Here is a 24422-nt window from a genome sequence, read left to right on the forward strand (position 1 = left end):
AACTCGTCAGCAGAGCCTCATTCTCTGAAGGCCTAGGGAGGATCTGTTCCAGGCCTTTCTCAGCTTCTGTGTTGCTGGCCAGCCTTGGCTTGGAGATGCATCACTCTGGTCTGTGTCATCGCTAGTGTTTTTGTGTCTTAGTTCCTCTTCCTAGAAGGATGTCAGTTGTGTTAGATTAAGGACCCGTCCTGTTCCAAGGTAGCCTCATGTATGTATATATATTTAATGGAAGTATAGTTGGATTTATAATGTGTTAGTTTCAGGTGTACAGCAAAGTGAATCAGTTATCCACATATATCTATTCTTTTTCAGGTTATTTTCCATTATAGGTTATTATAAGACAGTGAATATAGTTCCCTGTGCTATACAACAAGTCCTTGTTTTTATCTGGTTTATGTATAGTAGTATGTATCTGTTAATCCCAAACTCCTATTTTATCCCAACCCCTTTCCCCTTTGGTAACCATAGTTTGTTTTCTATGTCTGTGAGTCTATTTCTGGTTTGTAAATAAGTTTATTTGTATCTTTTTTTTAGATTCCACATGTAAGTGATATCATACAAGGTCTTTCTCTGACTTAGTGTGATAATCTCTAGGTCCATCCATATTGCTGCTAATGGCATTATTTCATTCCTTTTTTAGGGCTGAGTAATATTCCACTATATATAATATAATGTTCCATATACACCACATCTTCTTTATTCAATCATCTTTCCATGGACATTTAGGTTGCTTCCATGTCTTGGCTGTTGTAAATATTGCTGCTGTGAACATTGGGGTGCATGTATCTTTTTGAATTAGAGTTTTCTCCTGATATAAGTCCAAGAGTGAAGATGACCACTTCTTAACTAATTACACCTGTATCAGTCCTTCCAAATAAGGTCACATTTTGAGGTTCCAGGAAGAGCCTGGATTTGGGGAGACACTAGCCAACCCAGGATAGTCCCTAAGGGTTGGAAATGGACACACGTGGGAAGCTCACCACGGACGGGAGGCTGCTACTGACCTGGCCGGTGTAGATGGAGAAGTTGTGACTGCTGCTGTGTAAACACATTGGTAACCTGAGTTTTATGGGTTTATTCTCTTCTAACGAAAAGGAGAATTCATTCTTGCGTTTAGCTGGGGAAAATCGTGGGTATTTTAGGAGTCGGTGCTTTTCTAGAAGTGGTCATGTCTGAGAACAGGCTCCCACCCAGCCACTTCATTGCTGGGCAGTGTGCAGCTGCCTCTTCCAGACCTTGCTTCCCGAGCTGCCGAGACCCCGGGCTGGGTCTGCGGGCAGTTCACGCAATGTCTCCTGGGCACACCAGCTGGTGCAGGGCTAGCCAGAGGCCAGCACGCGTGAGGCAGAGCAGCTGACCACGAGGGGCCCTGCAGGGCTAGCAGGACAGCGGATCCCAGAGAGAGTGGGGGAGACGGGCCTCGGGTGCAGGGGCTGAGATTTGACGTGAAGGATGGAGGAATAATCCTCGCCAGGCAGAGGGCAGGTGCGGGTGTGCTTTGGGTTCCCCTAACTGGCCTCTCACTCACAGTGCCCAGTAAAGGGAGTCTCCTGTCCCCTCCTGCCTCACCCACCCGCGCCCTGTGCTGAGGGGGAGGGGAGAGCAAGGCACCCGAGCAGACTGGCAGGGCAGCAGCTCCTGTCTTCAGCAGCTGGTGCACGTGTGAGCAGAGGAGGCCGCATCCTGGGGGAGTGCATGAGGAATTCAGAGTTCAAGCCTCTGCTCTCCAACCACCTCATTTTTTCCTCCGACCCGGGGCAGCCTGGCAGCCCCTCCCCAGGCAGCTGTTCTGTGCCGAGTCCTGGCCTTCACAGGGGCTTTGAGGCAGGCGAGGGGCTCCCTTGAACGCCAGAGTGTGGCGTTGACCTGGTCCTAGATTTAAGCTGCTGCTATTCTTGTATTCATACCGCTGCAGAATTTCTGTAGGGTGCTGCGTCCACGCAGAGTTCAGTGTCTGCCGTGTCGTGAAGATGCAGATTGTTACTTTGTTCCTCGCATGCTCATTGTGGCTGAGTTTCATTCCCAACGGAAGTTAGGACGGAAAGGATGTGTCAGGGTCATAAAAGCCTGAGAAAACCCCCAAGGCTACGAGCTTGGGAACCTGTGCATGTAAAGTGTGTTCCTGCCTGGACCCTGCGCCCCACCAGCAGAGACCCCATGGGGGAGGGGATGTCGGGGAGGCCACTCTTGATGGGTACCTGCCAGCTTATCTGTTGGAAAGCACATGCCAAGTGAATGTCCTTCGTTCTTTTTTCTGATTTGAGGACCATCACATTGAGTGGTTTTACCTGCATCTCTCACGTTGAGCTTCATCTGTTTCCAGTGTGGGTTTGCGCCTTGTGAGAACCCCAAGACTGGGGACTCAGTGTGGCCGGAGTTCACCGTTTAGGAGCCAGAGTCACCTTCTTTGTTCAGCTCTGCCTCTGGCCGGGCTGGAGGTGGGGTTCATACCCCAAGCTCAGTGTGTGAACAGCCCCACACGCTGTGGGAACATGGGAGCCTGGGCCACATGTCAGCTTCTGAGCGATACCCCCTCCCCCTCCCACATTCTTGGGGGGCTGGCCCGGGAGCGTGGCTGTGGCTGGTTGTCCATGGCCTTGGAGCTGGGTGGGTGCTGACGTCAGCCTGCCTGTACTGGGTTCAGGACTCCTGCTCTTTCCAGCCCCTGGCTTCCTGGGGCTCTCCCAGCTACGGCCCTGTCAGACCTCTTGGCTTCTCTGTCCCTTCAGTCTGCTCATCCTGCCACCGGCCACCCACCTCCTCTTTTCTGTGAACCTCTGCTCAGATGCCCACACACACTCCCTTTTGCCAAGGGATGGAGGCCCAGGCTTCTTAGCTGTGCCCTCTCCTGTCTCCAGCTAGCTCCCCTGTGCCCCACCCCTACTGCTCGTGTCCTTCTCTAGACCCTCCCCCTGTGTGGGACCTGCCACCTCTGTGCAGGCCTCCTGGGATGCACCCAAGATCATTCACCCATTCACTCAACTATTCACTACTCCGCTCACCTTGCAGGCCCTCCCTCATTCTGATCTCACCGTCCCTCTGGGAGGGACTCCATCCATCCCCACAGAACAGATTGTGCTAGTCAGCAACGCTGGTCTGTGTCCCCAACAAAACAGCCAGGGATTTAGGAGCAGAGCACATTCCTGTGTCCCTGGCAGCTGGACCTGAACTCAGACCCTAAGAGCTGCTTGCTAAGGTGTGGTTATCCACCCTCCTCCCGTCCCACAGGAAGACAGTCAGAGTTAGGCTGTGCACAGGGGGTCACAGTCAGGCTGACCTGTGGCCAGCATGCCTCAGCGCATCCCACCCAGTGCACAGCAATAGCCATGGTTGGTGGCCATTCTGGTTGTTAGACATGTGGAACCCGGAAAGCGGAAGGAGGGTATGTTGTCACTAAAAGCCCAGGCTCTGAAGCTGGACAGGCCTGGAGGCTCCAGAATTCCCCCGCCTACGGCCCTGGGCAATTTCAAGGCACCTTTCTGCCCCCACACCTACTTCAGTGGGTCAACGTGCGTTAACCAAGGCAGCGCCTGGCCCAGGGCTTGGCACCCGGAAAGGCAAGATTACTAAGGCCATCCAGAGAGGAAGAGCCTCGGGGAAGACCCACCCGGGTTCAGATCCAGCTCTGCCCTAAACCAGTGGCCCTGCCTGGAGAGCAGGAAGAACAGCTGCCATCTGCTGGCCACTGTGAGGCTACACGCTCACACTGGTCAAGCCAGTGGCCCAGGGCCTGGCCCAGCACCTGTGGCCTCCAGACCCTGGGTCATTTCGGGGCCGCACTTGGGCTGGTTGAGGCGGGGGCAGGCCCTGCCCCCAGCCCCGCCTAGCTTGGACCCCACTCTGCCAGCTGGCTGGGCACTGCCCCCAGCTCCGGGCATGTGCAGAGCAGTGACTCAGTTGTGGCCGCCCCCACACACCGTTTGCCACGGGAAGAAGTCCGTTCTCTCACAATGTGCATCTTGCTCAGAAATTTTATACCCCGGGTTACGGATTTTCTTTGCCAAAACAAAAGTTTCTTCCTGGTTATTTCTGAAACAAGGCATCTCAGAAAGCCCTAGGCAGTTGTAGGCTCTGACACTGATAGGCCTGGGTCAAAGCAGCAGAAGGGCCCAGGCCGGCTGCCCACCCCACCCCACTCATCGCAGTGCACCCCAGAGGCTCCCACAGCCCCCTGCAACCCTTTTGGACACAGGCTGGGCTGGCAGCAGGCCAGGCTCCAAGGCACCCCAGACTCCCAGGAAAGGGTGCACCAAGGCACCTGGGGCCGCGTAGGAGGTGAGGTGGGGGGTTAGTGAGTGCAGCCTGGCAGGAAGAGGGTGGCCCTGGATGCAGACAGACCAGCTGGGTGGCCCGGGGCATGACTTCACCTACCTGAGCCTCGTTACCTGTCTGTCCCCTGGGGATGGTACAGTTCCTACCCTGACAAGGCCATTAAGAGGCCACAGCCAGTGTCTCCACACCAAAGACCCCATAGGTGAGTGTGGCCTTGCTCCTCAGGGGAGACAGGCGAAGACCTGCAGGAGGGAGGCCCTGGGCAGCAGCAGGGAGGGGAGCTGTGACTGTGACCTGGGGGATCTTCAGATAGGCTTTGAAGTTGGGATGGCGTTGGGCTGGGTAGGGGGTGAGGCCTCTGAGGAGGTGAGGTGGTGACGAAGCTCCAGGCAGTGGGGACACAGAAAGGCCTCAAGTGAGAGCACTCGTGTTTGCAGGGAACGGGGCAGTTTGGTGTGGCTAGGGTGGGCGCAGAGCGGGGAGCAGGTCAGCTTGGCAGGGGAAGCGCGAGTCAGATCAGCCGGGCTGGGCCTGCCATGTAGGGACGGTGCCCGGGCTTCATTCGGGATCTGCGCCCTCTGGGTGCACCCCCTGCCTCTTTGCCCAGACAGCCCACCCCGGCCTGCACTGCAGCATGGGGGCACAGGTGCCCCCTGCAGAGCACAGCCCAGGCCATCGCTCCAGCTGGTCCCTCCTCCATCACCTCCACTGACTCAGGAGGGCCCACACCCCCCCACCCTAGGAGGCTGGCGGCCACCTTGCCCTAGTAGGGTGCTGGAGCAGCACCACCCAGACTGGTTATCTCCCTAGCAGCTCTGCCCACCCCTCCCTCCTGGGCCCGGCTGTCGGGCCTCCGGTGCCAGAGCCCTGTTGGTTATTCATAACCCAGCCACCCCGTGTCTCTCCACAGATGACTCTGGGGACGACGATGACACTGCCTCCCCGACCGACAGGACTGAGCTGCACGACACCGTCCGGAACCTCTCCCTGAAGCTGGACGACCTCAGCACGTGCAATGAGCTGGTGGCCAAGCACGGCGCAGCACTGCAGCGCTCCCTGAGCGAGCTGGATGGGCTCCGGACCCCCTACGAGAGCAGCGAGAAGCTGAAGGCGGTGAACGAGCGGGCCACCCTCTTCCGCATCACATCCAATGCTATGATCAACGTGAGTGTTGCCTGCGTCCTGGCCCAGGGTCACCACGGCACCTCGGTCCCTGAGCAGGTGGCCGGGGTGCTGGACAGACCAGGGCTCCCTCTCACACACCCCATCCTGTGTCACTTCAGCCACGTGGTGTCGATGGGCAAGGAGAGTTTTTAATCGTCAGGTGGAAACCAGGGTGGGGTGTGGGATCCAGCTGAGGCCTGCGGGCCTGGGTGAGGAAGGCCGAGGCCCCAGCTTGAGCGGATGGCTCTGTGCCCACAACAGGGACACCACAGCCGTGTCATCCCACAGCAGCTGCTGCCACTCCTTCCCCAAGTACATTTGCCGCTGAGACTCAGCAGGGTCAGGACCTGTAACCATGGGGACGGGCACGTGGGGGTGCTGGTGTCAGGGGCCGCTCAGTCAGAAGAGCTTTCGAGCTGAGCCTGCTGCGGCCGTGCCCACCTGATAGTAGCTGAATTCGGGGGGTTCAGCCCCAGGAGTCACCGCTTTCCACAGGGTTCTGGAATGGGGAGGGTCTCTCCGTGGCGGCAGAGAGCACAGTGCCCGACAACAGTTGCAGGCCCTTCCTCTTTCTGGCCAGTGTTTCCCAGAGGCACCTTTGTTCCTCCAGGCCTCCCACAGCAGACAGAGGTCTGACTGCGACGGCCTCCTCCCCAGGGCAGCCCCCAAGAGGGGCACATTTGGGCTCTGGATGCTCGGACCCGGGGGCCAAAGTGGGGAGGTGTGGGGAGATGGAGGCCAATACAGAGGAGGCAGCCCAGGTCCAGAGAACATGGTACAGGCAGACCGTACTGGTGCCCAGGTGAGCTCCAGTTTGGGGACCCAGCCTCTGAAGCAAGGGGTTCAGACCAGAGCAGGGTCAGGAGTTGGGACCAGGCTCTACGCCCAACACCAGGAAACCTGGGGGCAGGGTGAGAAGGTGGAGGCTGGAGCCTGAGCGAGACCCTCAGATGAAATCCTGAGTGTGGGAGACTTGCCCCAGTCCTGCTTCACTGGGACTGTGGGCAGCATGATTTTGCGGGGTGTCGAGGGGCGTGGACCACTCCCGCCACAGACAGGCTTGGGCCTGAGGCTGCTGGGGTGCAGGAGAGGGGCACCTGCTTCCCAGACTACAGGGAAACGTGCACAGGTGGTCACACAGGTGGACCTTTGTCCCCAGCACTTGTGGGGTGCAGCTGGTGCCCACCTGCTGAGGGGCTGCTGGACCACAGCTCTGCAGCCACCCCGTGATTTGGCTCTGTTGTTGGTCTGCTCTCTTGTCTTCCTCTGTCCACCCGCTCAGCCCACTGGCCTCCTTACAGTCCCCAGACTCTGGGGGCCTTCATCACTGCACTTCTTCATGGGACAGGCACTGACGTCAGGCATTTCATGGCGTAATGATGCGTTTGTGTCCCCCCGCCCCCTGGTACTGCCTCCCCGTCTGCCCAGGCTGAAGCCACGTGTCTCTAAGCAGTTTGGGCTTTTCCCAGGTGATGAGCTTCTCAGCTGGCACCTCTCACAACAGTATTTTATCAGGCAATAGAGGCAGGTCATGATGAATTGTTTGATGGGCAGGCCCCTGGGGTTGATGAGGAAGCCTGTTTGCAGCTCTGGCACCAGGAGGGTTGGACCTGAGTGATGGTGCCTGCTCCCAGGGCCCAGCTCTGCCCACCTGCTCGCGTGAACCTAACGTGAGAGCCTTGCCACGTCCACCTCTATGGGGAGCACAGAAATGAGGTGCTGGCCCCCAAGGCTGTGCTAGCAGCCTGGGCTAGTGCAGAGGCCCACGTTTCTTGCAGGGCCCCTTCCTGACAGCTACTCCTTACCTGCCAGGAGCCAACTCGGTTCTGGGAAGGCAGCTCACAGAGCCGTGAGACAGCAAGCACCCAGACCCCACCGTGTGCAGAAGGGCCACCCCTGCCATGAGGAGGAGGTGGACCAGGGAGCTGTAACTAAGCAACCCCTGCAGCTCCAGCCCCCAATCCCCAGGAAGCCCATTCCTGCCCAGGACCACTTACCCACCCTGCCCCCCCACCCCACAGCCTCACTAGTACCATTAGGATGCTTAGTGCCCATCGGAAAGAGGCTCCGAGAAGGGAGGGTCAGGAAGCCTTGTCTGCCCACTCTCTAACCACACCCCAGCCCCCCGCTGCCCCACTCCCTGCCCCAGCTCTGCTGACTGTCACCCTGTCCACGGGTCCTCATATCTCCTGGGCTTTTCTACCATGGCATTAGGCCATCCTCCCTGTTGGGCAGGGCACTGCAATCCTGGTAGCCTGACGCTTCTGTTCTTGGCCCGGTGCCTGGCATCCACAGAGCCTCACTGAAAGAGAGAGAGAAGATTGCGAAGGAATGCAGGAGCGACTGAATGAGTCGCTTAGTGTCTGGCGGAATTCCCCAGTGGGTGATTTTGTGAGTTTGATCACGGGCAGCCCAGCAGTTCCACACTTGGATCGCTGTCCGGGTAGCTGTGCATTTGCTGCCATTTAGAAGGAAACTCACAGCACAAGAACGACTGTGGTTCCCGTACTGAGCCTTGCAGCTCTGCACGCCGTGCACAGGGCCCCCCAGGAACTGCGCCCATCCCCGAGAACCAGGCGCTGGTGGTACAGCACTAAATCTGTCCTGAGGTTTAATGTGGAGAACGGCTGAGCTAATAACACACGTTACTAGCTCATGTTTGATTATTCGTTTCCATAAAGCGAAAAGGATGAACTCCTGTTTTATTCCCCTTTCCTGTGAGTTTATCTTTGTGGTGAAGCAGAATTTGAAGCCCTGGTTTGGAGGGTGGGCCTCTGGGATGCTAGCACTATGACCGCAAGCGCCCGCCCCAGTTTCTGCCACTCCTTTGTTCCTCACAATGGCCACATGAGGTTGGGGTCATTACAGCTTGTCACCATCGTTTGTATTATTCAGGTGCCATTCTGAGGCCCAGAGCAGTCATCTTGCCCAAGGGTAGCAGGCCTGGCTCCTGCATAAGCACATGGGGTCACAGCCGTTGGCCCTTGGGCTGTCCCCACTGCTGGCCTTGGGATCTGTGCAGAAGGGCCAGGACTGCATCACCTGTTGCCAGACCCAGCACACCTGGGTAATCTCTCCTGGGTAACCTGGGCTCCCCTACGGGTTGGCCTTGGGCCCTGCATCCTGGCCCCATGGCAGGCAGAAGACCCCACGGTATTGCGACGATTGTTTCGAGGCGAACCTGCCCTGGTGAGTGGGCTGCACGTGCCCCGCCCCGGCCGGTGGAAGCAGGTTCTGTCCGTCAGCCAGCAGGGAGCCTGGTGGGAAAGGGCTGCTTCTGTGACTTTCACGCAGGCCTGCTTCCCCACCTGCTGAGCCCCCAGGTCCTAATCCCACCGCTCTCAGGGCCTCCTCCTCTCAGCCCTGCCTGGGGCCGAGGGAGGGAGCCGCAGTCCCAGTGTGAAGGTGCTGAGCCAGTCGTTGGGCTGGCAGCCTGGGGGCTTGCTCCCTGCCACTGCTCTTCAGGCCCCTCCTGACTCGGCCCCCACACTGGACCTGCAGAAAGTTGGGGGGAGTGGCCAACAGGGTTGCACCCACCAGGCTCAGCTCAAAGGGCGTGATGAGACAGACCCTGCACTCTGGGTCCCTCAGTTTGCCAAAGAGGACAGCAGCACAGGAGGGACACACCTGGTGCTGGCGGGAGAGCTGGCTGGTGGGATGGGGTGCAGGTCCTGACAGCAAGGGTGGGGAAGCTGTGCTGGACGTCGGCCCAGCACCGCTGGACTCAGGAAGTTGGCTCCAGCTCTGGTGGGAGGAGCCGCAGGAGCACAGTGCAGCAGGGGGAGGGGAGGGCAGGGACAGGCAGGTGAGGAGAGGTGGGGGCACGTAGAGCCAGGTGGGGCTTGTATGTAGAGACAGTACCTCAGGGCACTTGGCTAAGGCCTCAGATTTGGGGCATAATAGAAACAAAGGCCGGGTCATCCTAGAAACAAGGGCCGTGACCGCTGGAAATGCTCGGAGGCTTCTCTGAGCCCCGCTTGGAGGTCATATTGGGCTCCTCGCACCCACCCCAGTGAAGCAGCGGCCAGAGGCCCCAGAGCTGCCTTCCCTCGTGCTCCTGGGCCCCACGGACAGGTTCCGGTCCAGCTGACCACTGTTCTGCTCCTGACAGCTTGCTCATTTGGGGCCTGGGGAGATGGGTAAAAATAGACTCCAGAACTGTCTAAAATCAGTTGGCAAACGGGTGGCCAGATGGTGCCAGTTCCTGTGCACAAGGGGTAAACTATTTTGAACGTGGAAAGGGCTATTTTCAAGTTTGAACTGAAGTGCGAAGCTGCCTCCCCACTGCCGTGAGTCACATCAAGGAGAAGCTGTGACCGTCCCCTCAGTGTCTGGGAACGGTTGGCCCCTGGGTGCCAGCAGCCTGTGCTGAGGGCCTCGGGAGGAGGGGGCCTGGCCCTGGAGCTGCTCAACCTCGAGGGGTGGGTGGGTGGTGGGGCTGCAGCACGGCGGCTGGACTGGAGGGCCCTGCACCCCCATCACAGCTCCTGGGGGCCCAGCTCTGGGCCCTGGGGGCTGAAGTGCACGTGCTTCTTCCAGTCCAGCTGCCTCTGAGCCAGGCCTGAATCTCAGCCCCTTCCTGCTGTCAGGCCAGCCTTCTGCTCCTTGGAGGGAGGGGAAGGAGAGACCCCGGTGTGTCCCTGGTGTAAGCTGCTGGCAAGGCAGAGGGGCTCAGGGAACCAGGACTCTGCACGATTTTCTCCTATTCGCCACCTTTAGTACCACAGGCTAGTGTTAGGCGGGTCCACAGTGATGCTGGCCACGTGAGGCTCGGTGTGGGGGGTAGATGGTGGGGCAGCCTCAGCCACCCACCAACCTGGAGCCCTGAAGCCCAAGAACAGCTGCAGGCCAGTCACGTGACCCGTCAGCCACCCAGCAGGTCCCAGCTGGTTGGGTCCCTGGAACCTGCCTTGTGCTAACGGCTAGAAACAGAGCCAGTCACCTAGCTGGTCCTGTTGGCCCAAGGTGCCTGCCCAGCCCGGAACCACCAGGCATTAGGCATGTGGTACCCCCTCCCCTCCTCTGTGGCTCCCTGGCACCGTTCTCATGGCCCCGGCACAGGCGGCAGTGATACTGCAGGAGGTTGATGATTTCCAAGCCACCACTGAAAGCCGGGCCTGAGCCAGGTCCTGGCCCTGCAGACCCTTCCAGAGCTCGAGAGGCTTCCCGGGCCACACACAGAGCAGGCATGAGACCCAGGCCACTGATGGTAGCCCAGCTTGCCCACCCATGTTTGGGGAGTGGCGAGGTCATTCGGGATTAGGATCAGGACCAGCAAAAGCGATTAGTCTGTCCTCCTTCCTCCTGGGCACAGCTGGGCAAGGTTTCCAGCTCAGACATGCTCTGTGTCTGTGTGACACCTGTCAGGGTGACCAGCAGCCACACCCCTTGGCACTCACACAGCTTGGCCCCAGTGTGCTTCCCTGGGGGGCAGCCCTCACAGGCCAGGCTTCTGGGAAGAGTGAGTCACCAGTGGGCAGCCCAGCCCAGTGAGGGGTGGCCAGGCCGCCTTTTTCGTCCTGGGCTTTTCAGTTCTCACTTTGCTTTGGCCATGTCAACAGGCTCCCCGCCTTCCCCACAGAGGCAAAGCTGCTCTGCCCTCAGGATCACGCACCTCTTCCATCTCAGGGACCCTCTCAACAGCCCTCAGGGTGGAAGAGGCCAGGCTGAGACTGGAACCCTGTTCCCATCCAGAGGATGATCACGCTCTGGGTCCCAGAATTGAGGACTCTGCAGGAGTCCTGGCATTCAGCTCCCAATACATCTCATGAGGACACCAAGGCCCAGGAGGTTATTTGCCTGCCTCAGGGTGGGCAGCAAGGCAGTGCCATGAAGGGCCTGGTGTGTGTGGTATGGGTCGAGGGCTTTGGGGTGACCTGAGGCTCCGCTCCTGCTCAGGGCCGGGCATGAGTTCTCTTGAGAGTTGTGGCCACGCCTCAGGGGAAATGTGACTGTGTCCAGGGCTCGGGTCAGCCAGGCCCTCCCTGGGCCCCTGGGAGCCACCCCCAGCCACCCCCGCATCGCTGGGCCCCAGGCCTAATCCAGCTTAGCAAGCACACAGTGCACGGCCCAGCTCAGCATTCCAGAGTGGCGGGGCCAGGCCAGTGCCTGCTCCCTCCATGGCTGGCAGGGATGGGGCCTGAAGGTCGGCAACATCAGAGGAAACCGGGGCAGCTGGAGATGGACACCAGGTAGGCACCTTAGGGCAGAGGGGGCAGGTGGGTTCACCACAGCCCACAGGGTGACCAGGCAGCTCATTGACTACAGATGCCCCCCTCAACCCCGCACCAAGTGACAGTGGAAAAGGCCCTGGTCCAGCCACGTGAGCCCTTCAATCTTGGGGAACAGGATACAGCAGCTTCCACTGTGCCCCACTCTTCAGGCCACTTCTACACTGTCTGATCTTCCTGTGCCCAGTCCAGCCACATGTGGCCCAAATGAGGTTCCTGTGGTCCTGGGGATTTGACTTCCTGTCCCTCTGCTGCCCTACTTTGGCCAGACCTGCAGTGGCAGCAAGGTGGAGGTTACTCAGGCCGGCAGCCGGCAGCCCAGGCCACATGGGCAGCATCCTCACCTGCAGGGATGGTGCTGGGAGGCAGGCAGGGCCGGGTCCTCCTGCTTGAACAGGGTTACTCCCCGACATCCTTGGTTAGTGAGCATCTCTGAGAGCCCAGCTCCACCCCAGGAAGGCTGCGTGATCCCACACCGCCTCCAGGGGCACCCAGATGGCAATAAGGATCCAGCTTAACAAACCAGTGACAGCACTGGTTCCATGCCCTGGGAGACTTGAGGGTGGGGTGTGTGGGGAACTGGACCCTGGCCCTGCACGCACTGCCTCGTGGCCTTGAGCAAGTCCCTTGGCCTCCCTGAGCCGCCATTCTCTCCTCAGTCATGCTGTTCAAACGGCTACCTCAGTGCTGGTGAGAATGCCCCAGACAGCCCTGACCCACAGCAGGAGTGCACTGTGAGGGAGGTGGGGCCGGCATCAGAGTAAGCAGGTGTGTTTGGGATTGAGCCAGACAAGGGGAAGACCCGTGAGGGAGAACGTGGGGAAGGCTGGGCCCCAGTGATGAGTCTGGAGAGGATCTGGGACAGGTCTGTAGGAAGCCATCAGCTGCCCCAGGAAATACAACAAAAGTCCCCTTTTCCGTAGAATGAGAAAATGGTTGTTTCTATGGTATTCAGAGCTCACAGATATCAAGGGTAGGAGGAAGGGAGCCTAGTTCATCTTTGCACTACAATTGTCTTTCCTTCTTTGCTTTTGCTGCTAGGAAGCTCAGAGGCCACACAGTCTACAGGGCTCTCTGACATGAGTTTGTGGAATTCTTTACCATGACTTTTGGCTGCTATTTTATACTGTTTGTAGCTCATTTACAAGCCTTGTTTCAAATGCTGTGTGTTATATGAAAGCAAAGTACCCGTCTGTGTTGAAACTCATGGTCATAGAGAAGCCTGCAGGAGCTGTGACTGGTCAGCAGGGAGTGATGAAGCAGTACTAAGGAAGTTGAGAGGCCTTGTGCAGCTGCTGAGCCAGTTGGGTGGGGCAGGCAATGTGCCAGCGGGCAGGGCACTCACAGACCATAAGGACCGGAACACTGTGAAGCGCCGGTCACATGTCTCGCCTGTAATAAGGCTCCGTGTGTGACGCCGCGGGGGCCCCTGCACCCTCTCGCCAAGGCAGGCGGGCGAGCAGGCAAGGGGACCGTGCCTTGTGTGGACTGGGATCCTGTCCTGCTTGCCCCTTGTTGACCTGGAAGCCCCTGTTCCCTGGGCCTTGGTATCTGGGGACAGGAGGACCTGGCCAGGGGCTTCCCTGAAGTGATGTGCCCAGTGCTCTCCCAGGGAGAGGAGCCTGAGCCTCTGCTGTTAGGGCTCCTACCCTGGTTAGTGGACAGGTGGCAGGAGCCGAGACTAACCTGCCTGGGTGCTGGGGCTGCCTGAGCTTAGGGTCGGGGGAAGCAACGATGACATGGACAGAGGTCACTTGGGAGCAGCAGCTCGGAGTGGACCAAGCTCTGGTTAAGGACCCAGTATGACCTCAGAGGCTCTGTTCACTGTCTGTGGGATAGGGTAGGGGTCCCAGTCCCCTCATCTCATGGGACTCCTGTAAGGGTGTGGGGCGATTCTGAGGTACCCAGAGGGATACTCTGCCTTCCTACCCCTGCCACCTCTTAACCCACTGGTGCTGACCGAGCAGAGGTGCCTTCCAGTCTGGTCGCCGGGGTGGGTGGTCACTGTGTCTGCTGTTAGGGTCCCCACCCTGAGGTCTGCAGCGATGGAGGGGCAGGGACGCAGGGTGAAGCTGGAAACCACTGTGGGACCCAGGGCAATGAAGGCTTGGCTCCAGGCCTCAAACTGTGGAGCGGGAGAGCCAGGCTTGGAGCTGGGTCTCCCCAGGCCCACCTCGGGGGTCCCCAAATTGCATGATAGCCAGTGACTGCAGCTCCGCACCAGTGGGCGAGCCCTGTAGACCCAAAATAGCCCCAGACCTGCAACGGCCCTGGATGCAACCTTCCTCGCCTCCAGAGCCTGCTAAGTGCATAAGGAGATTTCTTCCCCCCTCCCCCAACATGTGCCAGGACACCTGTCAGCATAAATCCCTGACCCTTCTGGAGAAGCGGGTTAGGGTGGCTTAGGTGTGGCCAGGGAGGGGACAGGGACCAGCACCCAGACGTCCCGGGGAGGGCAGGAGACCCTTGATTGTGTCTCCTCCCCAGAGCCTCGCGGGGCTGCTGGGAACTAAGCCTTGGTTTCTTCGTCTGTCAAATAGGGAAAATCCCTCTCCTCCCTCTGAGGATTTTGCTGGGTGAGCTGAGACAGGGTGCCTGTGAGACACGGTCTGTGGGCGCAGTACTGTGGCAGCTCATGGAGGGACGTGGGCTCAGAGCGGCTGGATGGCTCGTGGGAACCTTGGCCTGCCCATGCCTTTCCCACTACACTTTGCTGGTTTTCCTTGGGCCTCTGTTTCCATATCTTAAGGACGGCGGGGAGGGGGGAGCACCTGCCCCACCCACCCTGCACGGTGCTGGGGGGTGAGATGGGCGGACACAAGGAAGTCGCCCAGGGAGGGCCTGTTAAGGAGCATCATGCCCGGGGCCAGCTGAGCAGCCAGCCCTCTGGAGCCCCCGCCCAGGGCCCTTTCCACTAAGCCAGGCCGGATCCCAGGGCCTGGCTTCTGTTGGGTGGGAGAGCCAGCCAAGCCCAGGCAGGTGCCCCACTCTGGCAGGATGTTGAGTTATCCAGCAAACGCTCTGGAGCAGCTGCTGAGCTTGGGGGATTCCATGGGATGAAGAGAAACAGGCACAGTCACTTGAGAAACTAACTGGCCGGCGAGACTGCAGTGGAGGCGAGGGTCAGAAGGGGTCTGACCCAGCAGGGGCGGAGCCTTCCTTGGGGGGGTGCGGGAGAGGCCTGAGGAGCAGCAGCAGGTAGCAGGTTGGTGAAGGCATGTGCTCAGGCAGCTGCAAAGAATCTGGATGTCATAGTAGGCCGCAAGTTTGAAGGGGGACCTTTAAAGCAGAGTTTATATGATACAGACTTTGAGTTAACTTGGTGGAAACTTCCAGTCCCAGTTCCTCTGCCAGACAAGAACTGTTTGTTACTTCTGAGCCAGGCAGTATAGCAGAAGGTGACTTTCCTTCCTTCTGTGCCAATGCCAGGGTCTGGCCTGAGCTGCCAGGGGTGCGTTGGTTCCGGTGGGGACAGGGGTCGTGACAAACCTCAGGTCCAGCCCTGGTGAGGGCACGGCAGCTGAGCACTTAGGCCCCAGCTGTGAGGAACCCACAGCTGGCACCCCAGCTGCTGCTGGCAGTGACACCGGGGTTCAGTGCCCTCAAAGGGCGTCCTGAGTGTGGGGCACCCACCAGGGCAGATGCCAGACTGGCTCTGAGGAAGCCAAAGGGGGCAGCACAGGTGTATCTGACCCACCTGGCAGGGGGAGGGGGAGGGGAGACGGTGCTCCCAGCCCTGTGCTCACAGTCTCCAGCCCCCCAGGCCTGCAGGGACTTCCTGGAACTAGCAGAGACGCACAGCCGGAAATGGCAGCGTGCCCTGCAGTATGAGCAGGAGCAACGCATCCACCTGGAGGAGACCATCGAGCAGCTGGCCAAGCAGCACAACAGCCTCGAGCGCGCCTTCCGCAGCGCCCCCGGCCGGGCCGCCAACCCTAGCAAGAGCTTCAGCGAGGGTGAGCGGGCGCAGGTGGCCTCTGCCCGGGCGTCCCCTCACACAGCCCCCGGGACCCACCCCCTCCACATGCCCACGGCTGGGCTCACCTTGGCTGACACTGGCTGCCCGTGTGGCTTATTCTCCCCACGGCCCCAGACAGGCAGTCTCCCAGTATCCAGGACACAAACCTCGGCGACCCCAACTGTCCCCTCTGTGGCAGGGCTGCCCGGGCTCGAGGTCACAGGTACCCCGGGAAAGGGGTCTGTCAGAAAGGGAAGCTGGGCCAGACTGACCAGCATGTTTAGAGATCAGGGAAGCTTCCAGAAGGAAAGAGGCTCTGAGCATGAGGGTTGAAAAAAAGTGTGTCCCAGGAAAGGGAGCTCGGGCCCCCCAGCTGAGTGACTGAGGTGGGGAGGGGACACAGGGCCTGGACTCTGGGCTCCCCTCTTGGGCAGGCGCGATTTTTGAGGCTGCAAAACTGAGGTAGTGGTTCCTTGTGTCTCTAGGAAGCCTCCTAACCACCAAAGGCGAGGACAGTGAGGAAGATGAAGATACCGAGTACTTTGACGCCATGGAAGACTCCACGTCCTTCATCACTGTGATCACTGAGGCCAAGGAGGACAGGTGGGCTCTGAGAGGAGGTGGAACCTCTCCTGGGTCAGCCTCTCCCGCCCGTTCTCAGCCCCACCTGTTCTTCTTTGCACTCAGGGTTTTTTCTTTAAGTCTTGCTCCAGATGGTGTTTTTGCTTAGATTGGTTCTGTTCTTACTTAAATCAAAAATGCCCAAATAGAGCACCCTGCCTGGGCCCTCAAGCTTCTGACCCACAGCCATAGCGCCCCCTGCTGCTCTGGCCCCCATCTCACCACAGGTGTTCCTGGAAACAGAGATGCACTGACCCCGCTTCCTTCCCTTCCCAACCTCAGTCCAGTGCAGGAATCAAACCAGCACAGGGGACACAGTGGGGTCTGTCTGTGGCAGAGGGGGCCCACGGAGCTCCATGGGGCTCTCTCCAAGATGCCCACCCCTTGGCTCCTCTGCATCCAGGGTCAGCATTCCAGAGCAGGGGCCCCTGGTGAGGACTTTGCTGGACAGCAGCTGCTGCTGCTGCCATGGAGTGTCAGTGGGTGGGAGCCCCTCCAAATCGCTGACCCGAGTCCCTCAGCCCCACCTGAGTCCTGAACCGGAAAAGCCCCTGTTGGAGATGTGGGCTGCCCTTCGGACCTCACCAAGGGCTGGATAGGTCCCTGGGAGGCCTCAGGATTTGTAAATAACTTGCCTTCCTTCTTGTGTTTGCCACAGAAAAGCTGAGGGTGGGACCACAGGCTCTGTGGACTGGACCTCATCAGACAATGTAAGGAGGGGGGACCCTGAGAGGGGCCGAGGGGGAGGTTGGCACTTGGGGAGTTCAGGCCCCTCACCCTGGATGCCTTCATCTGAACTCAGGCAGAGTCTGCCTCTCCCCCCAGCCACGTGCCAGCACCCAGGTCACAGCCAGGGCAAGGCCTAGGGGGCTGAGGAGATGCTCTGGCCTCTGCTGACAGGCACACTCTGCTTCTCTGGCAGGTGCTGGATGGCGCCTCGCTTGTCCCCAAGGGCCCCTCCAAAGTCAAGAGGCGTGTCCGCATCCCCGACAAGCCCAACTACAGCCTTAACCTCTGGAGCATCATGAAGAACTGCATCGGCCGGGAGCTCTCTAAGATCCCCATGCCGGTAGGGGGCGCAGCGGGGTGCCGGGACAGGGTGGGTGTCCTGTGGGGCTTTCCTTGTGCATGGACAAGCAGTAATGGCCCATGGGAAGTACAGGCAGCCCTGGGTGTCATCTTCTTATTGACACCTGAGGAGCACGGAATACATTATAGAATCATGTTCATCGGCACTGCCAAAATCCCCCTGGAGCTTAGGGCTCAGGCTCAGAGGGAAGGAGCCAGGAGGGGTTCTGTGCTGATCAGACGTAGGGACCCGCAGAGCACCTCCCGCCTCACAGATGGGGAGCAGCAGGACTGGGCTGTGTGGGGCCAGGTGGGCCCTCCTCCATGCTGGGCACTGCCCCAAGTGCCCACCCCAGCGAGGTCACCACCAGGCTGAGGGCAGGGTTGGCATCCTCGTGGTGCTGGACCACAGTGGCATCTCCATGGAGAGGGTGCTGGGGGTTCTAGGCCAGACTTGGTTTCACTGTGTGACCAGGAGAGAAAAATTGCATAATAGCTCAATATGAGGAAGACCCACTTCATCCGTTCATTCGTTCACTGATTCCTATGACGCACTGCCAAAATAAGCCAGAAACCCTGGCCTTCCTGGCATTCACATCCCAGGAAGGGAGACTGACAGGAAATGTAATAAAAGTCTGCAAGACGCAAGCAGGTCAGACAGTGGTGAGGGCCCGGAGGCAGGTGAGGAGTGGGGCTGCGGTCTGAGGTCACCAGAGGAGCCTCACTGTGAAGGTGGTCTGAGCAGTGACATCTCTGAGGGCGCTGTGCGGATTGACCCCAGGTCTGTTGTGCTGAGAGCAGCGGACGCCCAACCCAGACACCCTGACCTGACTCTCCTGCCTGCTCACAGGTCAACTTTAATGAGCCCCTGTCCATGCTCCAGCGGCTGACCGAGGACCTGGAGTACCACCACCTGCTGGACAAGGCGGTGCACTGCACCAGCTCAGTGGAGCAGATGTGCCTGGTGGCCGCCTTCTCCGTGTCCTCCTACTCCACCACCGTGCACCGCATCGCCAAGCCCTTCAACCCAATGCTGGGTGAGACCTTTGAGCTGGACCGTCTGGATGACATGGGCCTGCGCTCCCTGTGTGAGCAGGTAAGGCCCACACACAATCCGGCCAGGCCTGGGGGTCGGAGCCAGACAAATGGGACACAGAAAGGGGCCATCAAGCCAAGGTCCCATCTGGCAGCTGGGCCTTCTGTGATGGGGGCAGGTACCGGCCGCACCATGGAGCTGGCCTCCCGGGGACAGTGAGGGCTGCGTGGAAGGAGAGCTGGGTAAGGAAAGTCAGGTCTGGTATGGGGGATGGGGAGGACTCCTCGGGCCGTGGCGGAGGGGCATTTGCAGAGCACCATTGGGGAGTCAGGTGGACTAGAGCACGGGGTCACCACTGAGCTGAAAAGTGGCAGGCAGGGAGCAGCCTGTGCTCCGTGAGGCCATGGACAGTGACGGTGGAGGCTGGGAGTGTGAGGAGCCCCGGGTCCTGCCCTGGGGCACGGGTCAGTGGGCCTCCATCCTCTCCATCCCTCCCTCCAGGCCTTCCCCACAGGGACATGTGTTCTCCTCATGAGGCAGAGCCAACACCAGGCCCCACAGGCTGGGAGCCTCAGCAGTGGCATTTCAGCCTGAGCCCTGGCATCTCTGTCTGAAGCGGGGGATTCTGTGGGTGCTTCACTGGGTGCTGGGAGGCCCCAAGTGGGTGCTGTGGAAAGACGCCCAGGACAGATTCTGTATCCGGCTGCTGCTGAGCGTCTGTTGTGCCCCGGGCCCTGCTCTGATTCCGGGGGTTGAGCTCAGAAGGCAGACATTCCGAAATCTGGTTTAAAAGGCATGCTCTGCCTGCTGTTTGTACCTGTAGGAGGTCCGACCAGGAAGGTGGGAGATCAGCACCTTTGTAAGGCAGAGCTAGGGATTCACCAATGCTTTGGATGTGGGGAGGGAGGCTGGGGAAGGCAAGGATGATCCTAGGGTTCCTGGCCTGAAGTAAGTGCATTTCGTCGTCGAACAGAGCTGAGCAAGCATCCACGGTGTTACAGATGGTGCTGAAGGTGCAGATGGGTGGCTTTTCTCACGGGGCGGGGTGTGGGGAACAGGTACTGTGTATGTGGATGGTTCTGGCTGTTAGAAAGGGGGTGGTCTGGGAGCGGTTTGGCTGATGCAGCGTGAGGCAGAAAAGAGGTCAGAGAGGAGGGGGCGGCGTCAGGCCTCTGGCTTTTCTCTGCATGGGAGTCATGAGAGGGAAGAGGAGGCAGTTTTATGGGGACTTCAGGGACTTGTTTTATGGGGACCCCCCCCCCGGCTGACACAGAGAGAGTGCGGCGGGGGCTGCTAAGGGTAGAGCAGGGAAGCTGGCGAGGCTTTTGCACCATCCACGGTGGCCTGGAGGCAAGATGGGGGAGTGGGTGGATTCTGGATGCTGTTTTGAAGGAAGAACAGCCAGGATTTGCTAAAGATTAAGTGAGGAGCATGAGAAAGAGGGGCCAGGGATGACTCTGGAGCATTTGGTGTGAGCAGCTGGACCCACCAGACCATCTGCCCGAGAAGGTGATGACGCAGAGCTCCAGGGCCAGGTCTTTGGGGTCACGTCCCTGAGTTGGCTGCTGGGTGGGCTCTAGGGGGGCCCCGGCCACAGGTATCAGGCAGGTGCGGGAACAGCTCACTCATCACACAGGAGCTGCTGGCAGGATTGTGCTTCTGAGACGTAGGGAGGAAGTGGGGGTGTCGCTTACAGGGCATGTCAGGAGCCCCGGGCTATCTGAGGAGCCTAGCAGAGGTGTCCAGTGAAGCTGGAGCTCACAGCTGCAGTTCTGGGGCGAGTCCGGGAGTTGCCTGAGGAAGTGGGGGAATTGGGAGAGGCTGAGCCCTAACCCGGTGACCAAAGGAGCCACACGAGGAGCAGACAAGGGAAGGCTGACAGCAGTACCTGGCCGGCGAGACCAGGGTCAGGGCACCCAGTGCTGGAGAGGAAGGGCCAGAGGCACTAGACAGGCACAGCTGGCCGCACCACCACTGGGGCTGAGGTGGGACACTGGCTCTGCAACCTGTCCAACTCTGCCCCTCAGTTGAAATGGCTTCCCTGGTCTGGGCCTCCTCAGGGAAGTGGGCAGGTTAACGTTTCAGAAAGTGGGCATGAAGCCCCTGGCAGCGCCAACTGCCCTCGCTTTATTCACCCTCAGCACAGCTTGTCACAGCTCAGCCATCACCCCCATTTCACAGCCCGAGAGTCAGGTGTGCAGACACCCCAGCCCAGGTCTCAGGCCTGCGGTGCTTGGGGTGTCCCCCACCAGCCACCCAGGCTGCTCCCATGGCCTTGCACTGTCCCTTCCGGGGCAGGGGGTGAGGGCCCCTGCTGTAGGTCCATGGCTCCCAGGGCCACAGGACCGTTCACACTGGGCACAGGGCAGGCTGGCCCCAGCTGGTTGGGGGCAGGCCTGGGACATGTCTAGCAGATGCTCACATCCTGTGGATCTGTTCCCAGGTGAGCCACCACCCACCCTCTGCTGCCCACTATGTGTTCTCCAAGTACGGCTGGAGCCTCTGGCAGGAGATCACCATCTCCAGCAAGTTCCGGGGGAAATACCTCTCCATCATGCCGCTAGGTGAGTGGGGCAGAAAGACATTCTGGATGAGGAGGAGGGTTCTGCCAACCCAGAAGCCAGCTTGGGCCCTCCAGGGGTGACAACAGTCTCCCAGCAGGCCTCCTGGATGCCCCCTGGCTTGTTCCCTGTCCCCAGTCTGCACAAATACTGCTTCTGGTTCTCAGGACACTAGGACTATGGGCAGGCAGGCAGGCTGGCTGGGACCCAGCGTGGTAGGCCATGGCCTCTGACCCTACATCTGGCCTACAGGTGCCATCCACTTAGAATTCCAGGCCAGTGGGAATCACTACGTGTGGAGGAAAAGCACCTCGACTGTGCATAACATCATCGTGGGCAAGCTCTGGATCGACCAGGTCAGGGGGTGCCCTTGGGGAAGGGGCATGTGGCCTGGGGATCGGCCGCTGACCACCCCTTCGCTCACCAGACAGGGGACATCGAGATTGTGAACCACAAGACCAAGGACCGGTGCCAGCTGAAGTTCTTGCCCTACAGCTACTTCTCCAAAGAGGTGGCCCGAAAGGTAAGCAAGGCCACCTCCTGGAGCCTCAGTCAGGGAGCCCAGAAGGGGGCGTGTGCCTACGCTGGCCCTGCCAATGTCCACAGGTGACAGGAGTCGTGAGTGACAGCCAGGGCAAGGCCCACTATGTGCTGTCAGGCTCGTGGGATGAACAGATGGAGTGCGCCAAGATCGTGCAAAGCAGCCCCAGTAGCCCCAGCTCGGATGGGAAGCAGAAGACGGTGTACCAGACACTACCAGCCAAGCTGCTGTGGAAGAAGTACCCGCTGCCGTGAGTGGGACTGTGGGGTAGGGGGGACAAGGAGGCGAGGGAAGTGGACAGGGCAGGCAGGTAACCTCATCCAGCCAGACAGGGAGGGAGCAGCAGGCAGAGATCCACATGGGAGGGGAGGACAGTACTGTGTGCTGATATCCCAGTATGGGGGCGACACCCAACTGTAAGTAAGTGTGACACACAAGTCCTACACAGAGACTTTAAATAGGCTGATAGGACAAGCCCCATAGTCCAAGAGTGCAGGAAACACAAAACTATAAAAGTGACACAGCTGATTCCAAAGAGAATGAAAATTCTACAAAGGGAAAACAGAAGAACTGAAGTTGAGAACTCCATGAGAAGGTTTAACAGAGAGAATCTACCGACTGAATATAGGTCAGAAGAAATCATCGAAATCTTCAGATAAAGAGACAAAACCTGGAAAAGACAAGAAGCTAAAGTGAGAGGCTAGCCCCCTGGTGACCCGGAGTGAGTCCTGGGGCAGCCCCAGGGCCTGAGAGGTGCAGCATCTGGACGTTGGGTGCACATCGAGTTTAAGAGCAGGGTCCAGCCTGCTTCCAGTCAGATTCCAAAAGAAAGAGCATATCTGAAAACACCAGAGAATTTCCCACACCTAAATCTATACAGTGAAACTGTTGAAACTAAGTCATAAAATATTAAGCAGCCAGATTTTAAAAAGACTGTACTTTCCAAGGAACAGCAGTAACGGGAGCCTGAAGACAGTCAAGCGGAATCTTCCAGGTACAGAAAGACTCACTTGCCAGCCTGGTATTATACACCCAGCGAGAACAGCCTTATAGAGCAAAGCTGAAACACATGTTTTCAGACAAATAAAACCTCATTTTGCCCCCAGCAGACCTGCACTAAAGGATACAGCTTCCAGATGGAAGAACCAAGGTGTGTGAATAAATGAAGCACAAAAATCATGTGGACAGTGAATTAACAAGAACAATAGTGTCTTGTGAGGGTTAAAATCTAAACATTAAGTACAACCGCACAATCATGGAAGTCAGAAGAGCGATAACTGGAAGGAAACTTTTCCAAGGCCCTTGTGTTACCCGAGAGGTGGGTTAGGATGCGCACTGACTTTTGACTCTTTGAAGTACACAAGTTGTAATTCCGAGAGCAACCACTAAATTAATATGTTTGGTTGGAATCCCAGAACTAAAGGAAAGAAATAAATGGAAAGGAGAGAGAAAGTAGTTAAAGAAAAACGATGGAGATAAATGTCCCAGAATAAAGAGATGAAAGACCTTGGGTTGAAAGGGCCTGTTATATTCCAGAGATGAAAGAGAAAGAAAACTTCTGCCCAGACCACACTACAGTGAAAATGAAGGATACCAAAAAGAAAATTCAAATAGCCTTAAGAGAGAAAAGGTTTCAGTAGAGAATGAAGAATCAGGTTGATGTCACATTTTTTAACAGCCAACACCGGAGTAATATTTTCAAAGTAATGAAAAAAATGAAATCAGAGTAAAATTTTCTGTCCAGCCAAGCTATCATTCAAATATGAGGCCATGATTTAAAAAAAAAAAAAATTCTCAGGCAAACAGCCTCAAGTTTGCCACACAAAAACCCACAATGAAAAGGGTACTGGACATAGTACTTTAAAACAGGGGAAGAAATCCAGAAGGTGCTGTGGTAGGTACATAAAATGAAAAGTTGGGTGTATTTTTTTTAAACAATTAATAAGACCAAAGAAAAAGAGAAAATATTCCCACAATAATCCAGAATTAAAAGTGTAGGTAATGTTAACATGATGGGGTTTGGGGAGACAGAGAAGGCACCAGGGATGTGAAGGAAGAGACAGAAGATTTCTAAATTAGTAAGAAAATATTAAAAAGAAAAAGGACAAATAAAAACAGTAAATTAACACAGTAGAAATAGGTCTAAGCATAATAAATATAAATAGATGAAACTCAGTAGTTAAAAAGCAAAATACTGACTGGATTTTTAAAAACCCAGATGCATGGACCTTCTAAGAAAGATCCAAAACATAAAGATGGGCAGAGGCTGAAAGTAAAAGACAGACATATCATGGAAATACTAACCCAAAAAGCTACAACAGCTATATTAATATCAGGTAAAAATAGACTAAGACAAAGGCATTATTAAGGGTTAAAGAGACGCTACATGATAAAAGGCTGAGTTCTTTGAGAAGGCATAATGTTGTTAGACATTATGCAGGTAGCCTCAAAAATACACAGCACGTATTGATAGGAAAGGGAGAAATGGATAAACCTATCACCACAGTGGGAGACAGAGAGATTTCAGTACACCCCGTCTCTTGCTGAGTCAAATGGGAAAAAAACAACACAGGATATACATATAATTATGGTTGCAACAATCAGAGAACATGTTTTTTACTCAAGTATACATGGAATTTATGCAAAAATCATGTACTAAACTCTAAAGAAAGGCTCAACAAGTGAAATCTATAAGATAATTAAGTTAGAAGTTATGAACAAGATGTCAAAAAGTCCCCACATATTTGGAAATTTTTTTCAGTTGCTATATAACTCATGGGTAAAATAATAAATTAGAATGGAAATTTTAAAATGCCTAGAACTGAATGAGAAGAAAAAAAGATATCAAAACTGTCTGGATGTACTAAAGGCAATGCTTCAAAGGAAATGTATTGCCTTAAATAGGTATAAAAGCTTATAAGGCTTTTTCTTTTTTGAGTTTCCAATCTAAGAAATGAGAGAAAGTTCAACA

The 24422-nt window shown here is 57.1% G+C and overlaps 1 protein-coding gene across 4 annotated transcripts in view; it reads left to right on the plus strand.

Annotated features, from left to right (window-relative positions):
- The window catches only part of OSBP2 (oxysterol binding protein 2), a 115524-nt gene that overhangs the window by 83956 nt on the left and 7146 nt on the right, over positions 1–24422 (plus strand). For all 4 annotated transcript variants that reach the window (XM_074356126.1, XM_010951340.3, XM_010951338.3 and 1 more), the window contains 10 exons: positions 5183–5436; positions 15430–15622; positions 16110–16227; positions 16904–16955; positions 17168–17314; positions 18164–18409; positions 20793–20913; positions 21163–21266; positions 21338–21433; positions 21517–21701. In XM_074356126.1, coding sequence (XP_074212227.1) covers positions 5183–5436; positions 15430–15622; positions 16110–16227; positions 16904–16955; positions 17168–17314; positions 18164–18409; positions 20793–20913; positions 21163–21266; positions 21338–21433; positions 21517–21701 — 1516 coding nt within the window. The remainder of the gene's footprint in view (positions 1–5182; positions 5437–15429; positions 15623–16109; positions 16228–16903; positions 16956–17167; positions 17315–18163; positions 18410–20792; positions 20914–21162; positions 21267–21337; positions 21434–21516; positions 21702–24422) is intronic.

Source organism: Camelus bactrianus, chromosome 32 (genome assembly GCF_048773025.1).
Source record: "Camelus bactrianus isolate YW-2024 breed Bactrian camel chromosome 32, ASM4877302v1, whole genome shotgun sequence".
NCBI classification, from domain to species: domain Eukaryota; kingdom Metazoa; phylum Chordata; class Mammalia; order Artiodactyla; family Camelidae; genus Camelus; species Camelus bactrianus.